We start from the raw sequence: 19,020 nt of genomic DNA, 5'->3' as shown, positions 1-19,020 counted from the left end.
GGACCCCTGCCCCTATGGGGAAAAAAGACAAAGACATTAGATGAGCGAATGCAAAAACATTACCTGAGCGCTCATCTAGGACTTACCAGATCTTTACTGGAACTGCACGTTTCACTTCGGGTCGGCGCCATATCTCCGGCATTCCGAACCCCAGCCCCTATGGGGAAAAGACATCAACATCAGCGCTTTGTTGCAAGAAGTCTCCAAAGGAATCTTCATTCATCACCTGAAAAAAGACAATGAACATTATTATTTAAAGCTTGAACTTTTGAACTTGCAACAGAACTTTTACAGCGCCTTACCAGTATAATCAAGCTTACCTGAACTCCCATCCAACCTCAATCCAGTGAAGTAACTGGGTTCAACGCACCCCTGCGTCAGAAGCAGGATGGAGAGCTCGTCCTTTCAGACCCTAAGGTGAGACTTCACAGGGAATCGTGGAAGGGTATCGTGGAGGGTTGGAAGAGAGTGGGAGGCTTGAGCATAACTCAGTCAGTAGGTACTACTCCCTTTTCACGCACAGGGGAATATTCCTGCAAGCCGGAGAAGCCAGAGTAGAGGGCCCTTCCTGTCCATCTTCAGAGTCCTGCGCTTCACCATTGAAGAAGCATCAGCACTCGAAGCCAGACCTGCGCCTCCGTGGGAATCAGGTGAGCGTTACAGAACGCGAAGCCTACCCACAATTTCCCACCCGGGCGCTATGGAGACTTCCGAGACTGACCAGCTGGCCCAGCTTTTGGGGTGAATTACGGGCAGAGGTGCACTCAGCCCGCCAGGAGACTAACGCCCTCAAAAGAGAACTGATCTTATCTAAGGAAAGAACTGATGACCTAGCCAAAAGGTTATCACAGGCCCAGGCAGGGCACACTCCTTTACCTAATTCCGGAGACATTTCCACATCAATGGGTTTGAGTAACCCGGTACAAATTAATCTACCTGGACACATGCCTTTGGCCCCGCCTGAACGTTTTGCGGGGGATCCCAAGAAATATGCCGTCTTTATGAACCAATGTCGTTTACACTTTCTATGCAGACCCGGAGCCTTCCCTAACGACCAGACCAAGGTAGCCTTTATACTATCTTACCTCAGTGGCAGTGCTGCCGATTGGTCTATTCCATTGGTAAATCAGGATGATCCCATTCTCCAGAATTTTCAGGGCTTCCAGGCCAGCATGGAAAGATTGTTCGCTCGACACTCTCAAGGACAGGCCCTTGATAACGAACTGCTATCCTTACGACAAGGTAATCAGGATCTTCTGTCCTACATAGCCACCTTTAACAGACTGGTTGTGGAAACTGGATGGCCAGAAAGCAAAAGGATCACATTGTTTCATCGAGGCCTGCGCGGAGAGCTTAAGGATGTTCTAGCTCAGATAGTAAACCCACCCCAGGTCTGCGCAGACTACATTGACTTGGTGGTTCAACTTGATCACAGACTTCAAAATAGAAAAGCAGATTGGTTCAAGTATGAAAACCGAGCACCGATCAAAACCCACGCTACCTCCAAGAGTACCGACGTATCTGAACCTATGCAAATCGGTGGTGTTAAAGGACCTTTAACGCAGAAAGAACGAGAGAGAAGGCGGCAAATGCAACTTTGTCTGTATTGCGGGACTTCCGGTCACTTTCTTCGAAATTGTCCAGTTAAACCACTTAAGAAGGTGGTTGGAGCTACTGATAATGAATTAGAGACACCTGATTCGGGAAACGACCTAGCCCGGCAAGCGTAGGGGTCCGCTTGCCGAGCTTGAAAACTAACTCTTTGACCTCGCATTTCGTCATGCCAATGGTGCTCGTGGACCCAAAACAGCCTCAGCAGTTGCATGCTATAAAAGCATACATCGACAGTGGAGCTATTGGAAATTACATAGACTGTGAATTGGCTTCCAGGATTAAGTTTCCTCTCCGCCCGAAAGTAACCCAAGATGTCATTACTACAGTAGATGGAACCGAAATAGCCTCAGGGCCTGTAACGCATTCCACTGTTGAAGTGACACTGGTGGGTCAGGATGGACATCGGGAAGCAATCGTGTTTGATGTGATCAAGGCCCCACAATTTCAAGTAATTCTTGGAATTCCTTGGTTAGAAACACATAATCCCAGAATTGACTGGCGAGCAAAGAAGATAAGTTTTCCTGATTGTGAACCAACTTGTTATCCACGAAATCCAGCTATGGGTCTAGCCACAGCAACTTCCACCCCTGTACAGCTACCGTCAGAATACCAAGAATTCCAAGACGTTTTTCAGAAAGAACAGGCTAACACGTTACCTCCCCATCGGTCTTATGATTGCCAGATCGATCTGGTACCCAATGCTCAACTACCTTGTAGTAGGATTTATGCTCTTACGGAACCTGAGAACCTGCATTTGCGTCAGTATTTAGATCAGTACCTAGCCAATGGTTTTATTCGCCCGTCCAAGTCTCCTGTCTCTTCAGCTCTGTTCTTCGTGCCAAAAAAAGAAGGCGACCTTAGAACGTGTATAGACTATCGCGCCCTAAATCAAATAACGATTAAGAATCGTTATCCACTGCCCTTGATCCCTGAGCTTATCGACCAGGTGAAAGACGCTTGTGTGTACACCAAGTTAGATCTCCGAGGAGCTTATCACCTGGTGCGCATAAAAGAAGGCGACGAATGGAAGACTGCATTCCGCACCAAATTTGGGCTCTTCGAATATCAGGTGATGCCCTTCGGTTTGTGCAATGCACCTGCCGCCTTTCAGTACTTTATGAATGATGTTCTTCGGGAACTTATCGATGTCTGCGTCATTGTTTACATTGACGACATCCTGGTGTACTCTTCTTCAGAATCTGATGACAGAAAACATGTTAGGGCAGTTCTTGAGAAACTGCGCCAGCACAGACTATTTGCAAAACTCGAAAAATGTGTTTTTCATACCACAGAAGTTGAGTTTCTCGGATTCATCCTGACACCTCAAGGAGTCCGAATGGACTCGCGAAAGGTGGACGCCATCCTCAAATGGCCATCTCCAAGCTCGGTGAAGGGAGTTCAGAGCATGCTCGGCTTTGCCAATTTCTATCGAAGATTCATCCCGGAATTTTCCCGAACAGTCCAACCCATCACCGCTCTCCTAAAGAAAAACAAACGCTTCGAATGGACTCTTGAGGCCGAACATGCCTTCCAGGACCTGAAAACCAAATTCACCTCTGCACCTGTATTGAAGCACCCGCACCCAGATCTCCCGTACATAGTGGAAACCGATGCTTCCAGTTCGGCCATGGGAGCTGTCCTGTCGCAAAGAGACCCAAAAACTAACCAACTAAACCCAGTGGCCTTTTGGGCCAGAAAATTTTCTCCTCCTGAAATCAACTACGCAATTACCGATAAAGAGTTACTGGCCACCAAATCTGCTTTCAAGGCTTGGCGTCACTACCTTCTCGGGGCAAGACACACCATCACCGTAATTACGGACCACAGAAACTTACAGTATTTAAAGACGGCCAAAGCTCAATCTTCACGACAACTCCGATGGGCTCTATTCTTTGCAGAATTTGATTTTGTAATTACCTATCGCCCTGGCTGCAAGAATGGAAAAGCGGACGCCTTATCCCGGATTGGCATGGAAGAACCTAATTCGAGCTTAGAACCTGTGCCCATCATACCTGAGCAAAGAATCTTAGGCTTAACTTCATTGCAATCTATTGAGGATATCCAAACGCAAGTAAAACAACTTCTAGACTCTTCAACCTTACTGGAATGGAGTCAAAAGGGTCCTCATTACACCGTTAAGGATGACTTACCCTACTTCCAGGAGCGGTTGTTTCTGCCAAGTAAAGAATTGCAAGAACTTGTTATTGCCCATCATCATGAATCTTTAATGGAAGGACACCCTGGTATCGCTAAAACGGAGGAAAAAATCAAACGCCACTTCTGGTGGCCTTCTTGGAGAAAAGACATAAAGTCTTTTGTACTGTCTTGTGGAATTTGCGCCCAAAACAAGGCTCAAAAGAAAAGGCCAGCCGGCCTACTTCAACCCTTGGATATTCCACCGGCACCAAGGCACACCCTGTCAATGGACTTTATAACAGATCTGCCTCCTTGTGCTGGTTACAACACAATCCTTGTAATTGTGGACCTATTCTCCAAAATGGCCCACTTTATCCCTTTAAAGGGTTTGCCTTCAGCTTCCACCTTGGCCAAGGAATTCCTGGAGAATATAGTTCGCATACATGGTTTCCCTTCCATTTTAGTCTCGGATCGTGGAAGTCAATTTATCTCACATTTTTGGAAGAAGTGTTGCCAACTAGCACAAATAGATGTGCGGTTATCCACCAGCCACCACCCCCAGACCGACGGACAAACCGAGAGAACCAATCTGACTCTCGAGCAATATCTTCGGTGCTTGTTACACCAATCCGAGTTAAATTGGAAAGACATCCTTTGGATCACAGAATATGCATACAACAATTCAGTGCATTCTGGAACCGGACAAACCCCCTTTTATACTTTGTATGGTCACCATCCTCGGACCTCTGATCTAGATCCACCTCTGACCCTGGAAATGCCCGCAGTAAATCATCTGCATTCCACAATAACCCGAGCCTTCAAAGAAGCTGCAACTCATTTACAGCAAGCCAAGAAAAAGTATAAAGAAAACGCTGATTTGCACCGAAGTAAAACTCCTCCTTACCAAGTAGACCACCAGGTATGGCTAGCAACTAAACATTTACCCCTCAACGGCCCGCGAACCTTCAATCCCAGATTCATAGGACCTTATCCCATCAAAGCTATAATCAACCCAGTGTCATGATGCCTACCTCTAAGGAGCCAGGCCGGGCCCAGCAACCCCAGAGGCAGACATCATTTTCCCCAGGGAAGTCTCAGCGGGCCCAAGTCGGGGCCCTTTGGACTCAGTCCTGGCGCCCTAGGCGCCAGGCTCATAGCGGACCCCAGTCCTGGCACCTTAGGCGCCAGGCTCATAGAAGAGGATATGTGTTTAAGTGCTTGGTTGCACACTTACCTGATGCAGACCTTGCTGCTTCATCCAGGCCCTCTTGAGGCCTGAATGGGACTACTTAACCTGTAGGACTACTTCACCACCCGGGTGTGGTCGGGGAAGGATACATACCTGATTGGTGGAAGGATACATACCAGGAACTTCTTCCAAGTCTATTTAAACCCCACCCGAACAGCCACACATGCTTCGCGTTGTTCTGCACCTAGCAGCTGGACGCTCACCGTGTCAGCTCCTGCATCCTGACTTCATCCACGCCTGCCAGCACCCTGGAACACCTGCAAGGGGAGAAAGGAAGAGAATAGGAGAAGAAAAGCCCTTACCTGCTAAATCTGCATCCCGGAGTCATTTCTCCAACGGCCCTGAAAAGGAAGACATCATTTTAAAGGCATTTCGTTTCGATCGCTGCAGCGCTGCATTTTACTCACCTTTGCAAGGCGCTTCCATCTTCAGCAGCGATCTTCCGGATTCAGCTACGCCCCGGCGCTTAGAGGAAAATAGACAAGAACAAAGGTGAGAGGGAGAAAAGGAATAAGGAAAGCTCAGTTTCCTTTTAAGTCGTACCTGTTGGATTATTCCCACTGCATTTCGGGTCCTGCCGCTTCCTGGCATCTCCGGACCCCGGCCCCTATGGGGAAAAAAGACAAAGACATTGAATGAGCGAATGCAAAGACATTACCTGAGCGCTCATCCAGAACTGTTTCACTTCGGGTCGGCGCCATATCTCCGACACTCCGAACCCCGGCCCCTAAGGGGAAAAAGACATAAGCATTAGCGCTTGCTGCAATTAGACAACAAACATTATTATTAAGCTTGAACTTTTGCACAGAACTTTTACAGCGCCTTACCTGAACAGTCAAGCTTACCTGAACTCCCATCAATCCTCAATCCAGTGAAGTAACTGGGTTTCAACGCGCCCCTGCATCAGAAGCAGGATGGAGAGCTCATCCTTCCAAACCCTAAGGTGAGGCTTCACGGGGAATCGTGGAGGAGGTATCGTGGAGGGTTGGAAGGGAGTGGGAGGCTTGAGCATTGTTCCACAGTTGGTAATACTCCCTTTTCACGCACAGGAGGGTATCCAACGAGCCAGGGAAGCCAGAATAGAGGGGCCCTTCCTGTCCATCTTCAGAGTTCTGCGCCTTCGACGCCGTGCCTCTGTGGGAACCAGGTGAGCGTTACACCCAGTGGCCTTTAAACTGGATCTACCGTCCAACATGCGTATTCATCCAGTTTTTCATGCATCACTTTTGAAGCCAGTACAACCAGGAACCCGATTGTCCAAGCCTCCAGATCCAGTTCAAATTGAAGGGGAATTAGAATTCGAAGTTAAAGACATTTTAGACTCCAAGGTGGTAAAGTCGAAACTCTTCTATCTGGTTGAGTGGAAGGGATATGGACCTCAGGAGAGATCATGGGAGCCTAGTAACCATGTCCACGCACCTCGATTAGTACAAAGGTTTCACTGGAGATTTCTGAACAAGCCCAAACCCCCAGAGTGAAGAACCTTGGGAGGGGCCTTGAGGGGGGGTACTGTCATGATGCCTACCTCGAAGGAGCCAGGTCCGACCCAGCAACCCCAGAGGCAGGCATCATTTCCCCCAGGGGAGTGCCAGCGGGCCCAAGCTGGGGCCCTTTGGACTCAGTCCTGGCGCCTTAGGCGCCAGGCTCATGTTGGACCTCTGTCCTGGCGCCTTAGGCGCCAGGTTCATAAAGCTAGACATGTGTTCAAGTGTTTTAATGTGCACTTACCTGATGCAGACCATGCTGCCACATCCAGGCCCTCTTGAGGCCTGAATAGGAACTACTTTACCTGTGGGACTACTTTCCACCCGGGTGTGGTCGGGGAAGGATACATATCTGATCGGAGGAAGGACACACACTTGGAACTTCTTCCAAAGCTATTTAAACCACACCCGATCAGCAACTCACGCTTCGCGTTGTTCTGCTCCTCGCAGCTGGACGCTCACCGTGTCAGCTCCTGCATCTGGACTTCAGCCACGCCTGTCAGCATCCTGGGTCACCTGCAAAGGGAGACAAGAGACCTACCAGCTAATCTGCACCACGGAGACATCACCGACGATCCTGAAAGGGAAGACATCATTTTTAAAAGCATTTCGTTACGATCGCTGCAGCGCTGCATTTCACTCACCTTTCTTGGGTTCCTCCATCTTCAGCAGCGATCATCTGGATACACAGCCACTTCCCAGAGCCTAGAGAAAAAGACAAGAATAAGAGGTGAGAGAAGGAAGGGAATAGGAAAAGCTCAGTTTCCTTCTAAGACTTACCTGTTGGGTCATTCCCATTTCATTTCGGGTCTTGCTGCTTCCAAGCAGGACCCCGGCCCCTATTGGGAAAAAAGACAAAGACATTAGATGAGCGAATGCAAAAACATTACCTGAGCGCTCATCTAGGACTTACCAGATCTTTACTGGAACTGCATGTTTCAGTTCGGGTCGGCGCCATATCTCCGGCATTCCGAACCCCGGCCCCTATGGGGAAAAGACATCAACATCAGCGCTTTGTTGCAAGAAGTCTCCAAAGGAATCTTCATTCATCACCTGAAAAAAGACAATGAACATTATTATTTAAAGCTTGAACTTTTGAACTTGCAACAGAACTTTTACAGCGCCTTACCAGTATAATCAAGCTTACCTGAACTCCCATCCAACCTCAATCCAGTGAAGTAACTGGGTTCAACGCGCCCCTGCGTCAGAAGCAGGATGGAGAGCTCGTCCTTTCAGACCCTAAGGTGAGACTTCACGGGGAATCGTGGAAGGGTATCGTGGAGGGTTGGAAGAGAGTGGGAGGCTTGAGCATAACTCAGTCAGTAGGTAATACTCCCTTTTCACGCACAGGGGAATATTCCTGCGAGCCGGAGAAGCCAGAGTAGAGGGCCCTTCCTGTCCATCTTCAGAGTCCTGCGCTTCACCATTGAAGAAGCATCAGCACTCGAAGCCAGACCTGCGCCTCCGTGGGAATCAGGTGAGCGTTACATCACCCAGCTTTTCCTGGCCGCAAAGATTACGTTTGCCCAGGCTTGGAAATCGCCTGAAGGCCCAATATGGCCTCTATGGTGGTCCAGAATCTGGGACATTCTGGTGGCAGAGAAAGTCACAGCGGCCAAGGAACTGGTGCTACACCAGTTCACGGATATTCGGTCCACGATCCTGGAGTATGGCCTGAACTTTCTGGCACAGGTGCACAAACCACACCTAGCAGCGCTATTCCTGCACGATTGTTAAAAATGTGTGGAGTTTAACATGTCCTAGTGGAGTTGAGAAGAGGGCGGGAATAGACGATATGGAGAGGGTGGCCCGGGAACTGTCAAATAACACTGCAATAAGCTCTAATGTTTGTCTGATTCCTTTTCTTGGAAAGTGATATATGAATGCAACCTATTCTAAATAAAGTTGTTAATAGAAAAAAGATGCTATTGGGCTAGAAACATCACCAGAGGTTGAATTTGAACAACCTGAAACTCATGGCCATCTTAATGTAGCCTAAAGGAAAATGATATGATGGCTAAAGTTACAGACGCTTTGGGCTGGGGACCCCCTGCTAAGGAAATAACAGACTATGACCTGAAAGACATTCTGGACAGGGGTACACAGGTGGAACCTATCCTCTCATTTCACAGTGCATAAAAGATCCCTTGTTGGCGCTGTGGAAAAAACACTGCTCTGTGCCATCATTTTACAAAGATCGTGTAAAGAAATAAAAACCAGCATCCTCTGATCCAGAGTTCCTCATAAGGCACCACACTTCTGACAGCTTGGCGGTGCAAATGGTAAGCATAAATGTGAAAGCAACTTCTTATCCCTCCATATCCCCAGACAGGGATGATAAGAGGTATGACGCTCTATCAAAGAAAGTCTTTGCCTCAGGCAGTATGGCTCTGAAAGCCCTAAACGCTACATGTATGCTCGGCAAATATACACACAATTTATGGGCAGTGATTATCGGAGGGGGCAGGGCACCTTCCAGGGAAATGAGGGCTGGCCTTCTTAATATTGTGGGAGATAGCAAAGAAGCCATGCACTAAGCCCTCCAGTCGGGTCTGGATGCAGTAGACTGTGTGGGGAGCGCAATGGCTAAAAGCTCCATTACACAGAGCGTTGCCTGGTTAAGGAAGTCAGGATTTACTCAAGATGTGCAATCTAAACCCCTTCACTTGCCTTTTAATTGCCCTGGACCTCCAAATCGCCTCTCTTCTGGGGAAGTGTGCCATAGAACAGGTACCGCAAGCGGAAAAGAACAAAGGGTGGTACCGCCTTTATTTTATGGTCCCAAAGAAAGACTAAAGTCTGAAATCCACCTTGGACCGGAGGCTCTTGAACAAGTTCCTCAAGACGGACAAATGCAAGATGGTAACACTTCCGCAGATCCTCCAGTTGCTGGACCTCCAGGATTCTTACTTTGATGTGCCGATCTATCCAAAGTACAGAAAATACCTGAGGTTCGCCATCTGCAACTCCCATTACCAATTCTCCCCCAAGAGTCTTCGCCAAGCTGTTGGCTGTGGTAGCAGCCAGTCTCAGGAAAGGGGGAATTCACATTTTTTCCACACCTCGACGACTGGCTGATCAGTGCTCGGTCCCAGAATCAAGCTCTGGACCACATAGATTGCACCTGCTACCGCCTCCACAGACTGGGCTTCTCCCTCAATTCAAGAAGTCTCAAGTGACACCCTCCCAAACGCTACAGTTCATCAGAGCGGTTCTGGACTTACCGCTGGGCAAGGCTTTTCCTCCCGAGGACAGAGTTCTACACATCCAGCAGAAGGTCTCCAGATTTCAAAACACCTAATACCTGCCAGCCCTGGACTTCTTACGGTTGCTGGGACTCAATGCATTCTGCATTTTCCTGGTAGCAGAGGCCCGAGTGAGAATAAAATCACTCCAGTGGGCCCTCAGATCTCAATGGTCAAAGTTCTCAGGCAGAATGACAGACTTACTTCAATTCCCAATCAGAGTTGTGCAGCTCCTCTTGTGATGGACTCGCAGAGAGAACTTGATGGCAGCTGAACCTTTCTGCAATTCTCGTCGGACGCAACAGTAGTTACAGACTAGCGCTGATGGCGTTCTTGCCCTCCATATAGGGGAAACTGTCCTGATCATGACCAACAACACAGTGGACATGAACTTCATTGAGAGGTGGTGTAGCTCTGTTTATTGGCTTTGAAGAATAGGACTCTTTGTCAGCAATTAACCCGGCCGGGATGGAGAACACAACGCCAGACGCCCTGAGCAGACAGGGCGCAGTCTCCCGTGAGTGGGAGCTGTGCCAGGAAGATCTTCTGGAGACCAGCAACAAAGGCTTTGAGTCGCTGCAGTTGGAAGAAACTATGCAGCTGGTGCAGAGGCAGCGGCATTGATGCTTTCATGTGCGACACCTCAAGGGTCTTGTTCCTTTAAGACCTTGCTAGGCAAGGACTACAGCTTATGACTGTCAAGGGCTGTCTGGCAGCAGTGTCCATCTGTAAGTGTCCGCCCAAACAGGGGTGTTGCTTCATGACTCCCATTGTGATACAATTCCAAAAAAGACTGACAAACATCTTGCCCCCAACTCCCTTTGTGGTGCCAGCGTGGGACTTGAATCTAGTGCTAGCATTCCTAATGGCATGACCTTCTGAGCCGATGCATTCCTGTTCCTTGTGGCTTCTCACCTGGAAGACTGCCTTCCTCGTGGCAATTTCATCAGCACGTAGGGTCAGCAAGCTGCAGCCCTGGTTCTGAAAACTACCCTTCATGATCTTTTCAAAGGACCAAGTGGCGCTCAGGGTATGCCATTCGTTTCTGCCTAAATTGGTGTCTGAAGTTCACCTGTCACAGCTTATCAGCTTTTTACCTGCCGCCTCACTCTTCTAATGGGGATCAGGGGGGCTACATAGACTTGAACCGCAAAGGGCACTGAGTTTTTACATCGCGAAAACGAATCCCTTGAGACTAGAATACCAGTTCATTATGGACTACACCGGCCCAAAAATGGGCAAAGGAGTGACAAAACAAACCATCTCCAGATGGTTTCTGTTAAGTGTCTCTGAACTCTTAACACACATCATATCAAAATGCAGCATTTATAATTTATAGCCCCTGCCATTTCCTTATCATGTCTGGAAAAATGGCTACTGTTGACTGTCTATTCCACAAGAAATAACCTTTCCATTTAAACCTCATCATGTACAGCATTACATCAGAAAACACTGTTCAAACCGAACTGAACCTGGCTGTGAATTCATATTGAGCAGCTAAACATGGTTTTCACTAGATGCAGTTGGGGAATATGGGTTTATGGGCATTTGACTATGCAAGTATCCATTCGGACAAAAGTGGAAATGTACAGGTTAAATAAAAATACCAATAAATACCAGTTGACACCAATAACCTATTCCAAGATGCTACTACAATCAAGGAGCATTACCTCCACTCCCCTCTTCCTCATCACAGTCCTTGACTTATGAGGCACCCTCTTCAGTCAAAGGAACAACCTCTTCCCAAGCTTTTTCCTTTCAACCATCTCCTCCCTTGGATGAGGTATAATACCTCCCCTTTTCCATTATTACTCAAGTTAAACAAGGTCCCGTCCAATGGACAGGAGCCAAGAAGCAAGGAAGGAGGGCTCACACGGGTTCCCTAGTAACTCTTCCTCTGCAGAGGCTTGTGGGGCGGAGGTTAGCTGCCCTCCTCCGTGACAGCCCCCTGCAGTGCAAGGGGTCAGTAGGTCAGAAGGAATCCTCCCCGGTTGAGTGGCGGTTGAGGGGCAGGTGTGGAGCATGGCCTGGTAAAGCGTACTGGGCTAGTGGTTTTATCGCTGACCAGGGCTTCTTGGGCAGGGACAAGCCAGTAATATTTGTTATTGGGAAAGACTGTTTTGATTCTCAAATTCGGAATTTCACCTGTGCATAAGTGAGATTGGCCTCTCAAATGTTCTCCTGCACGCATCGAGATTCACGCATTATCACCTGTGTCTCCCCCTTTGTGGTATGAACCTGTCCCCATTTATGAAGCCATGTTTTGGAAAGTGTGCTTCCCTGTTGACTTTCTTATTCTCTCCACAGGTCATCACAGCTGGGTTATCGCCATTTTTCTTCAACATTACTCTAAATGCTCCTACTATTTCTTGGTAAGTGCTCCTGAGTTATAATGTTAGAACGTTTGCCATTGGTTGCCTGCCTATTGCATATTGATCGTGAGCCAGCAATATGCCCCGGGCGCGTAGACTAATTAACAGCCCGGGCCTCCCCACATCCCCCCGCACCCCCATGTTAGCTAGCTCCATGCAGTGATTCATTAGAGGCAGCCTGAGATTGGCAAGTAGAGGCCAGGCATAGCGCTTGTTTTCATAAAGTTATAGAAGAGACCTTTCTATGTACACAGCTCATGAAGCAGTGAGTTTGTACAGGCACCAAGGGCTGTGTGCAGAGCTGCGCGTTCTGGCTGTGTTTAGCAAGAACACAGCCAGTTCCAGGTAGTGATCGATTAACAGCGGCCCGAGAGTGGTAAATATAGGCCAGGCGGATAGCGCTTGTTTGCATAATGTTGTAGCAGAGATCATTTTTATGTACAGGGTTTATGCAGCAAGAAGTTTGTGCAGGCATTAAGGGCTGTGTGCAGAGCTGTGCATTCTGGCTGTGTTTAGCAACAACACACAGCCAGTTCCATCTAGTGATCGATTAGCAGCAATCCGAGAGTGGGAATTAGAGGCCAGGCATTGAGCTCGTCTGCACAGTGCTCTAGCAGAGATCATTTTTTTTATGTACAGAGCTTATGTAGCAAGGAGTTTGTGCGGGCATTAAGGGCGGTGTGCACAGCTTTGCGTTCTGGCTTTGTGCAATTAATTTGTCAGTGATATGACATTTTAAGGTATGTGCTGTTCTTTTTAGGTTTTCTTTTTATAGAGCTGGTGTATTGTATTATGAATGTGGTGTGTGGTTGTATTTTTATGACTATTTTGTACACGGTTTAATACGTAACCATCACACAATTAAAAGAAATAATGCAATGGTCATCTTTTTTTAAAAACAGGATAAAGTAAAATGCACACATTATTAGTCTGGACATTGTGATTGCCCTCACATAAAGAGCTAGCTGAGCAGTATGCAGTAATGACCAGTGCCAGGCCTGCCTACCCTCCGGGAATGGCCCAGTCGGAAACCTACGGGTTGTCAGTGCCTGCAATACATGACACTGGGCTGTGGCTGCTGTCTTCCCTAGCCAGCAGCAGAGCAGTGATCGGACAATGCCTCTTGGAACACTGCCCTGCCAGCACATTCCACAGAGCTCCCACTGTGGAGTTTACACCTCTTGGTTTATGTTTGGTGATAAGAGCTGAGTGGGGCATTTGCTGTTTTGCTTCTGAAAACCTGAATAAAGCGAGCGCCAGTTAAATGTCCAACTCTGACAAACAAGTTAAGCTGCACATCACTTTCACCATGTGCTCTTACATCTCTCTCTCTCTCTCTCTCTCTCTCTCGCACGCACGAGAGGTGGTATTTATGTGGAATTTAACATTTAACATTTTCTTCTCACTATATACTAATACGCACCATGCCTATACCAACTAACCTATTCCAATAGGAACAATCTTTTTTGTCAATGTGTATGTATCAACCCATAGACAGGCGATCGTATCACTTATCACTGTCTTTTGTTGTGTTTCTTCAAGTCTTGAAAGTACATTTCAAAAATCTAACGGATATTTTTGAGGCTTGCATGACTTCTGTAACGTGTATTGTGATTATCTGAGTCAGGGATGACATGGAGCAAGTACCAGGCTGACTCAGGTAAGTGTAAAAGGAAACGGGCTTTATTCTTCTTGGTTACATAGCATAGTCAATGAAAGGTAGGAGAGTAAGTAATAAGCCTCTGCCCTGGTTCCCAGTCTATCTCCAAGTGCCAACCGACACTCTCTGGAACCCCCATGCCTCCAACACTCTCAGCTCCACTTTAACATTCTATGAGGCCCTTTCATACACAAGCACTAGCTACAATCATACCAGGATACCACACATCCCCCTCCTTAACAAACAAACTACAAGAAACAGAATACCCTCACCATCATGTTAGGATCACAATCAAAACAAACAAAAACACCTTCTACCCCGGCCTGCCACACCGAGGACTCAGTGCTGCCACCATCGAGCGCATACCTTGCCATGTGTTCCCACTCACCTTAACTTACAACCCCCCTGCTTGCTTCCGACTGCCCTGGCCCTCTTCCCCCCCCCCACCGCTCATGGCTTTTGGGATCCCACAGTTAATCATTTACATTTCGAGCACTGCTTGACCGAAAGCATTCACCTCACAGGTGCTGCTTGATTGCAACACGGGGTGCCAATTATGAACAGCACTCTCATTCCTGCCCAAAGTGCCCCATGAATCATTTGTGTTAAATGATCATTGGCATTGCCCAGCGTGTGCGAGTCCTCTGGGAAGGCACCAGACCACTGGACTCGCATTACAGTGAAGCAATGCATTTACAGAGATGCTGCAGTATGTGAAATTTAAACCAGCATTGCATGTTACTTTTATTTCAATGTATTGCCTTTCTCGTGCAGATTCCTCATCGGATAGATGTTCACTCCAGCGGGGCTGGTTTGGAACATTTTTGACAGGGGACGTAGTGAACCTCAACCCAGCTGTCGACCATCGATCCGTCTTACTCGGCAACTGGTCCTCTGCTCCGGACGTGACATCAGGCGTTGTATAAATACCACGTCACTACGCCCCACCCTCAGTTCCTTTTTTCTGCTCGCTGCTTCGGAAAACACAGAGCTTCGACTCTCTCGATTTTTTTGTTGCTGGGATATCAGGTTTCAAACAGTGTTCCGATTGTGGCACCAAGATGTCCATCACTGACCCACACGAGTTGTGTCTCTAGTGCCTCGGCACGTGGACTGACGGGTTTCCTTCGTGTGCCAAAATGCAACCTAAATCCCTTTGTGATCGATCTGCAGAACTTGCCCTGTCGACCGCCCTCAAAATATCCAGCGCGGTCGATGGTTCGGTCTTCGGAGGCCAAAACTGAGGGGCACACCCCCGAGAAAGAACACCAGCAGAAGAGGAAACGGTCCCACACGAAGAGCCCCTCTTCCCGAAAGAAGACAAGGCGTCACCACCATCATCGGGATTCTGAGTCGTCGACGGAAAAGTAGTTTTGTGGAAAACCCTTGTTCCATTCCTCCCGTCAGCTCCACCATTTCTGGGAAATACAGGCTGGCTAGAGGAGACCCTTCATACCTCTCCTCTCACCCTTCCCCGTAGGGGCTTGTTATGCAGGCTGCTATGGTCTCTTCTAGACCTGCATCTTCTACATCCACTCTGCCTCAAGGCAGGGAAGCAAAAAAAGTAGATGCCTTGGCGAAGAAGGCATTCACTTAAGGTAGCATGGCTCTCAAAGCTACAAGTGCTGCAAGCAGTTTTGCCAAATACTCCTTCAGTCCATTGACAGCAGTGGAAAATGCTATGTCCCGGAAGGAGAAATGCGCAAGGGCTTCCTACAGCTAGTGGAGGATGGGAAAGAGGTGACCAGTCAGTCGCTGCAAACGAGCCTGGACATCGCCAACTGTGTCGGCCGATCTATGGCGTAAGCCATAACACTAAGAAGTGAAATGTAGCCCGATTTACAGGGGTACCCCTTAACTATGGGTACCCCTAATCACGCTCACACCAGATTAATAGTTCACCCCTCTAGGGAATTGAGGCCAAGAGTCTTATCTTGCAAGGTTAACAAATGTAATCTATACAAAGATGAGGCTGGGTGGGCAAAGGTCTCTGCTCACTGACCGGCATTCTGTCCTCCTTCCGTGGCCAGCGCCTTCAGACTAGTGCTAAGCAGGCACCTTATATACTGTTTGACTTGGTCACTGGATACCGTCATAGCTCATCCAAAACTGTCCTTCCTTACAAGGGATGCTTAAGCCTTCCTTCTTACATGGCCGGGTTTCCATTTAGTGCAAAACTACTTAGCATGCTGCTGCTTAGGCAAGAATACATTGTATCTCCTGTTTATCATATTTTGCTATATTATAAACATTTATATATAAAGACACCTTCCTGCCATACTCTCCACACTTCACTCAATATACTCATATTTTATCTGGTCCAGTAATGCTCCTTAAAACCTTGTTTTTCATAGTACCCTGTATGTTGTGTATTGAGACTTGTAGTCTGCATGGGTTTTTGATAGACAGGAAAGAGCTGCTCAGCCACTTTGTGTGCTCTGCCAGAGCAAGCCGGGCCCCACGCAATGCCTGTAGTCTATTTCTAGCACAGGCTACATTCTTTTTGGCACAGAGCTCTTTACCGTGCTCTGAGATTTTAAAACTACATAGAGTAACATTTACAAGTGTATTCAACTAATGGTTATTTGCACCTTATATTTAAATACTAACTATCTTCATTTAGTGGCTGGCCATGTCTGTGTGTTATTATACTTGCATGAAAAAGGCTGTCCCAGTGCTTCAGTGTCTAATTATAAAGCGCTTGGGGATGCAGGAAGGCGCTAGCTCCTCCCCAACATTCCCCCCTTTCATTACTTCTACAGTAACAAACTCATCCCCATCCGACAAATCTACAACCCCAGAAATATTAGTTTGAGTTTCACTGTTTATTGTATGGCAAGGTGTTTTAGATCCCCCCAATTGATACCATCATCTTTGCACTAATAGGGATTATATGAACACAACATCGGAGACCAAATTTGCACGTACATAAGAGGACCAAGAAGAATACAATAAAAGGAACCAGTATTTTGACTGCTGCCTCCAGCCATGACGGGACCCAATCAAAGGCAAGCGATAGCCAATCTGTGTTCTGAACTCCACCTCCTTTCTTCATTTGAACACCTAGATTGTGCACTGCCTCAATGACTTGGGATAGTGACCCATTCTCAGCATCCTCCGGGGGTATAAAATTGCAGCGGCTGCTTGTACCCCAGGAACCAAAAAAGATTAAAAGAAAGTGTCTGCTGAGCTAAAAAGCTGATATACTCGTCAGGTATTCCTCTGAGCCATGCAGAACAGTCTTTTGTGACGGCTTGATCTCTTCTTTCTTCCCCGCCGTTGAAATCGTCCTTTTTCTGGCAGCATACCAAATTCTTGTGTGATCTACAATCTTCTTTCTGCTTCTTTAGGTGCTAGAGTGGCTGTTGGCACATCGACAGACATTTCTTCTCCCTTCAGGTGTTCTTCCACGATTGCTAGTAGCACTGAGTGCAGGGTGGCCAGTGAACGCGTGCCCCTCCATGAGAGTGGGAGGTGCAAGTAGGCTTGTTGGCCAGTAGTAATCCATCACCGCTGCTGTACCTTTCGTCATATCAAGGATCACAAGAGTGTGGTTGCACTGTGTGTTTGCGCCACCAGGAACTGTTCCTTCGTTAGGTCTATGGCTCTATGTATTCTCACTGGCTTCTTCATTGTTGCAATCTGTGTCGCCCTTGGGATGTGTTGGGACCATAGTTGTGCCCCCATAGTCTCTACTTGGGCTATTGCTTCTCCGCTGTACTCGATCAGTCCATCTGCCGGGCACATCACTGTGTTGCCCTGCGATTTTTCGCGTTGCCATTTGGGTACCCTCGCAGGGAAAAATATGGTACTTGTAGACACTGGCAGTGTTTCATGTTACCATTGCAGCTGGGTCTAGATCAAAACTCCTCGCCTGCACGCTGTGTGCCTGGAATGTGCCCTTTATCCACTATAGTGCAAGATGTACCGGCCCAACCCCTTATATAAATCATACATCATTCATACTTCCCGTTTCATTCGTCTAAGAAAACTTGTAGTGGGGTGGCCTGCAAAAGGTATGCCATTATGTATTTCCTTTTTTATAGACATATTCATTTTAGCATTTTTGTTCCCAACTGTCCACCCCCCCCCACTTTATATGGCCTTCCCATCCATACCTTCATCCACTCCAACAACCATAACCAGTCTCATACAAAACAACATAGTACTTTATATAATACATAATTCCTAGAACAAATTACTTTGTCTTAATCTTATCCCTACATAACAGAAAGGTTTGAACACGGCCAGGCATCCTTGCTTATTCCTGCAGAGGAGAAAAAATTTCATCAAGAAAGAAAGAGGGAGCGAAAGAGAGAGAGAGGGGAGAGCAAAAGAGAGGGAGAGAAAGGGAGAGGGAGAGAGAGAGAAAGGAAGAGAAATTGAAAAGGGGAGAGAGAAAGAGAGAGAGAGAGAAAAGAGAGAGAGAAAGGGGTAGAAAAGGGGAGAGAAAGGGGAATGGAGGGAGAGAGAGCGAGAGAGAGACCCTTTTTCCACCAGGGCCAACCAGGTTCTGGACCTTTAAAAAATTGAAAAATCAAAAAAAAATTAAAAAAGAAGTAAAAAAGAATAAATCGGGTGTGTGCCACTGCACATCACCCTGGAATGGACCCTAAAACATTTCTCTTCTTTGGCTATGCCCTTACTAAATGTTGCCTTGTCTCAGGTGCTCTTCGAACATCAGAGAGTTGCACCCAATATCTAACTCCTTCATACGGATGGCGAGAGGAGTACAGAACACCACCTCATATGGACCTTCAAACCTGGGGATGATCACTTCCCCAGGTAATAATGGTCCAGTTGTAATATGGGCAATGCTGTGCATTGAACTGTGGTCTCACTTTCTACAGGGGTGGTAACTATTTCTCCCCCCCTTTGCCATGCCCCACTGCCGCCTCTGTGTGCCTCCGTCCCGTCCCCTGGGCAATTATTTATAACCCATCAACATATAGTATCACTCCATCCGTCAATGCATGAGCCGTTCATCAGAGTGGGAAAATAAATAAAACTCCTGTATATAATCCGGAGTTACTAAAACAGGCACCGTGCAAATAGCTTAAGTCCTCAAATTGTCTAGTCATTCTGTCAGTCCATTCCAAATCCTCTGTCCTTCCCTGAGACTTTGTAACAGTGGCCTTGTGTAGACTGCATAGTCTATGATCCATGCCCTACAATAATTACATAAGGCCAAAAAACTGCTAGATTTCCTTCACAGTACTGGGCCTAGGGGCGGTGCATACTGCCGCCGCCCTATCTGGTA

At 47.4% G+C, this 19,020-nt stretch overlaps 1 protein-coding gene across 3 annotated transcripts in view; it reads left to right on the top strand.

Moving 5' to 3' along the window:
• Nucleotides 1-19,020, top strand: part of TMEM241 (transmembrane protein 241) — a 1,254,706-nt gene that overhangs the window by 1,213,814 nt on the left and 21,872 nt on the right. For all 3 annotated transcript variants that reach the window (XM_069620899.1, XM_069620898.1, XM_069620897.1), the window contains one exon: nt 12,036-12,100. In XM_069620899.1, the coding sequence (XP_069477000.1) occupies nt 12,036-12,100 (65 nt within the window). The remainder of the gene's footprint in view (nt 1-12,035; nt 12,101-19,020) is intronic.

This window comes from Ambystoma mexicanum, chromosome 5q (genome assembly GCF_040938575.1).
Source record: "Ambystoma mexicanum isolate Mex_15411 chromosome 5q, UKY_AmexF1_1, whole genome shotgun sequence".
NCBI classification, from domain to species: domain Eukaryota; kingdom Metazoa; phylum Chordata; class Amphibia; order Caudata; family Ambystomatidae; genus Ambystoma; species Ambystoma mexicanum.
The sequence above is the reverse complement of the archived record's forward strand: the minus strand, read 5'-3'. Positions and strand labels throughout refer to the sequence as shown.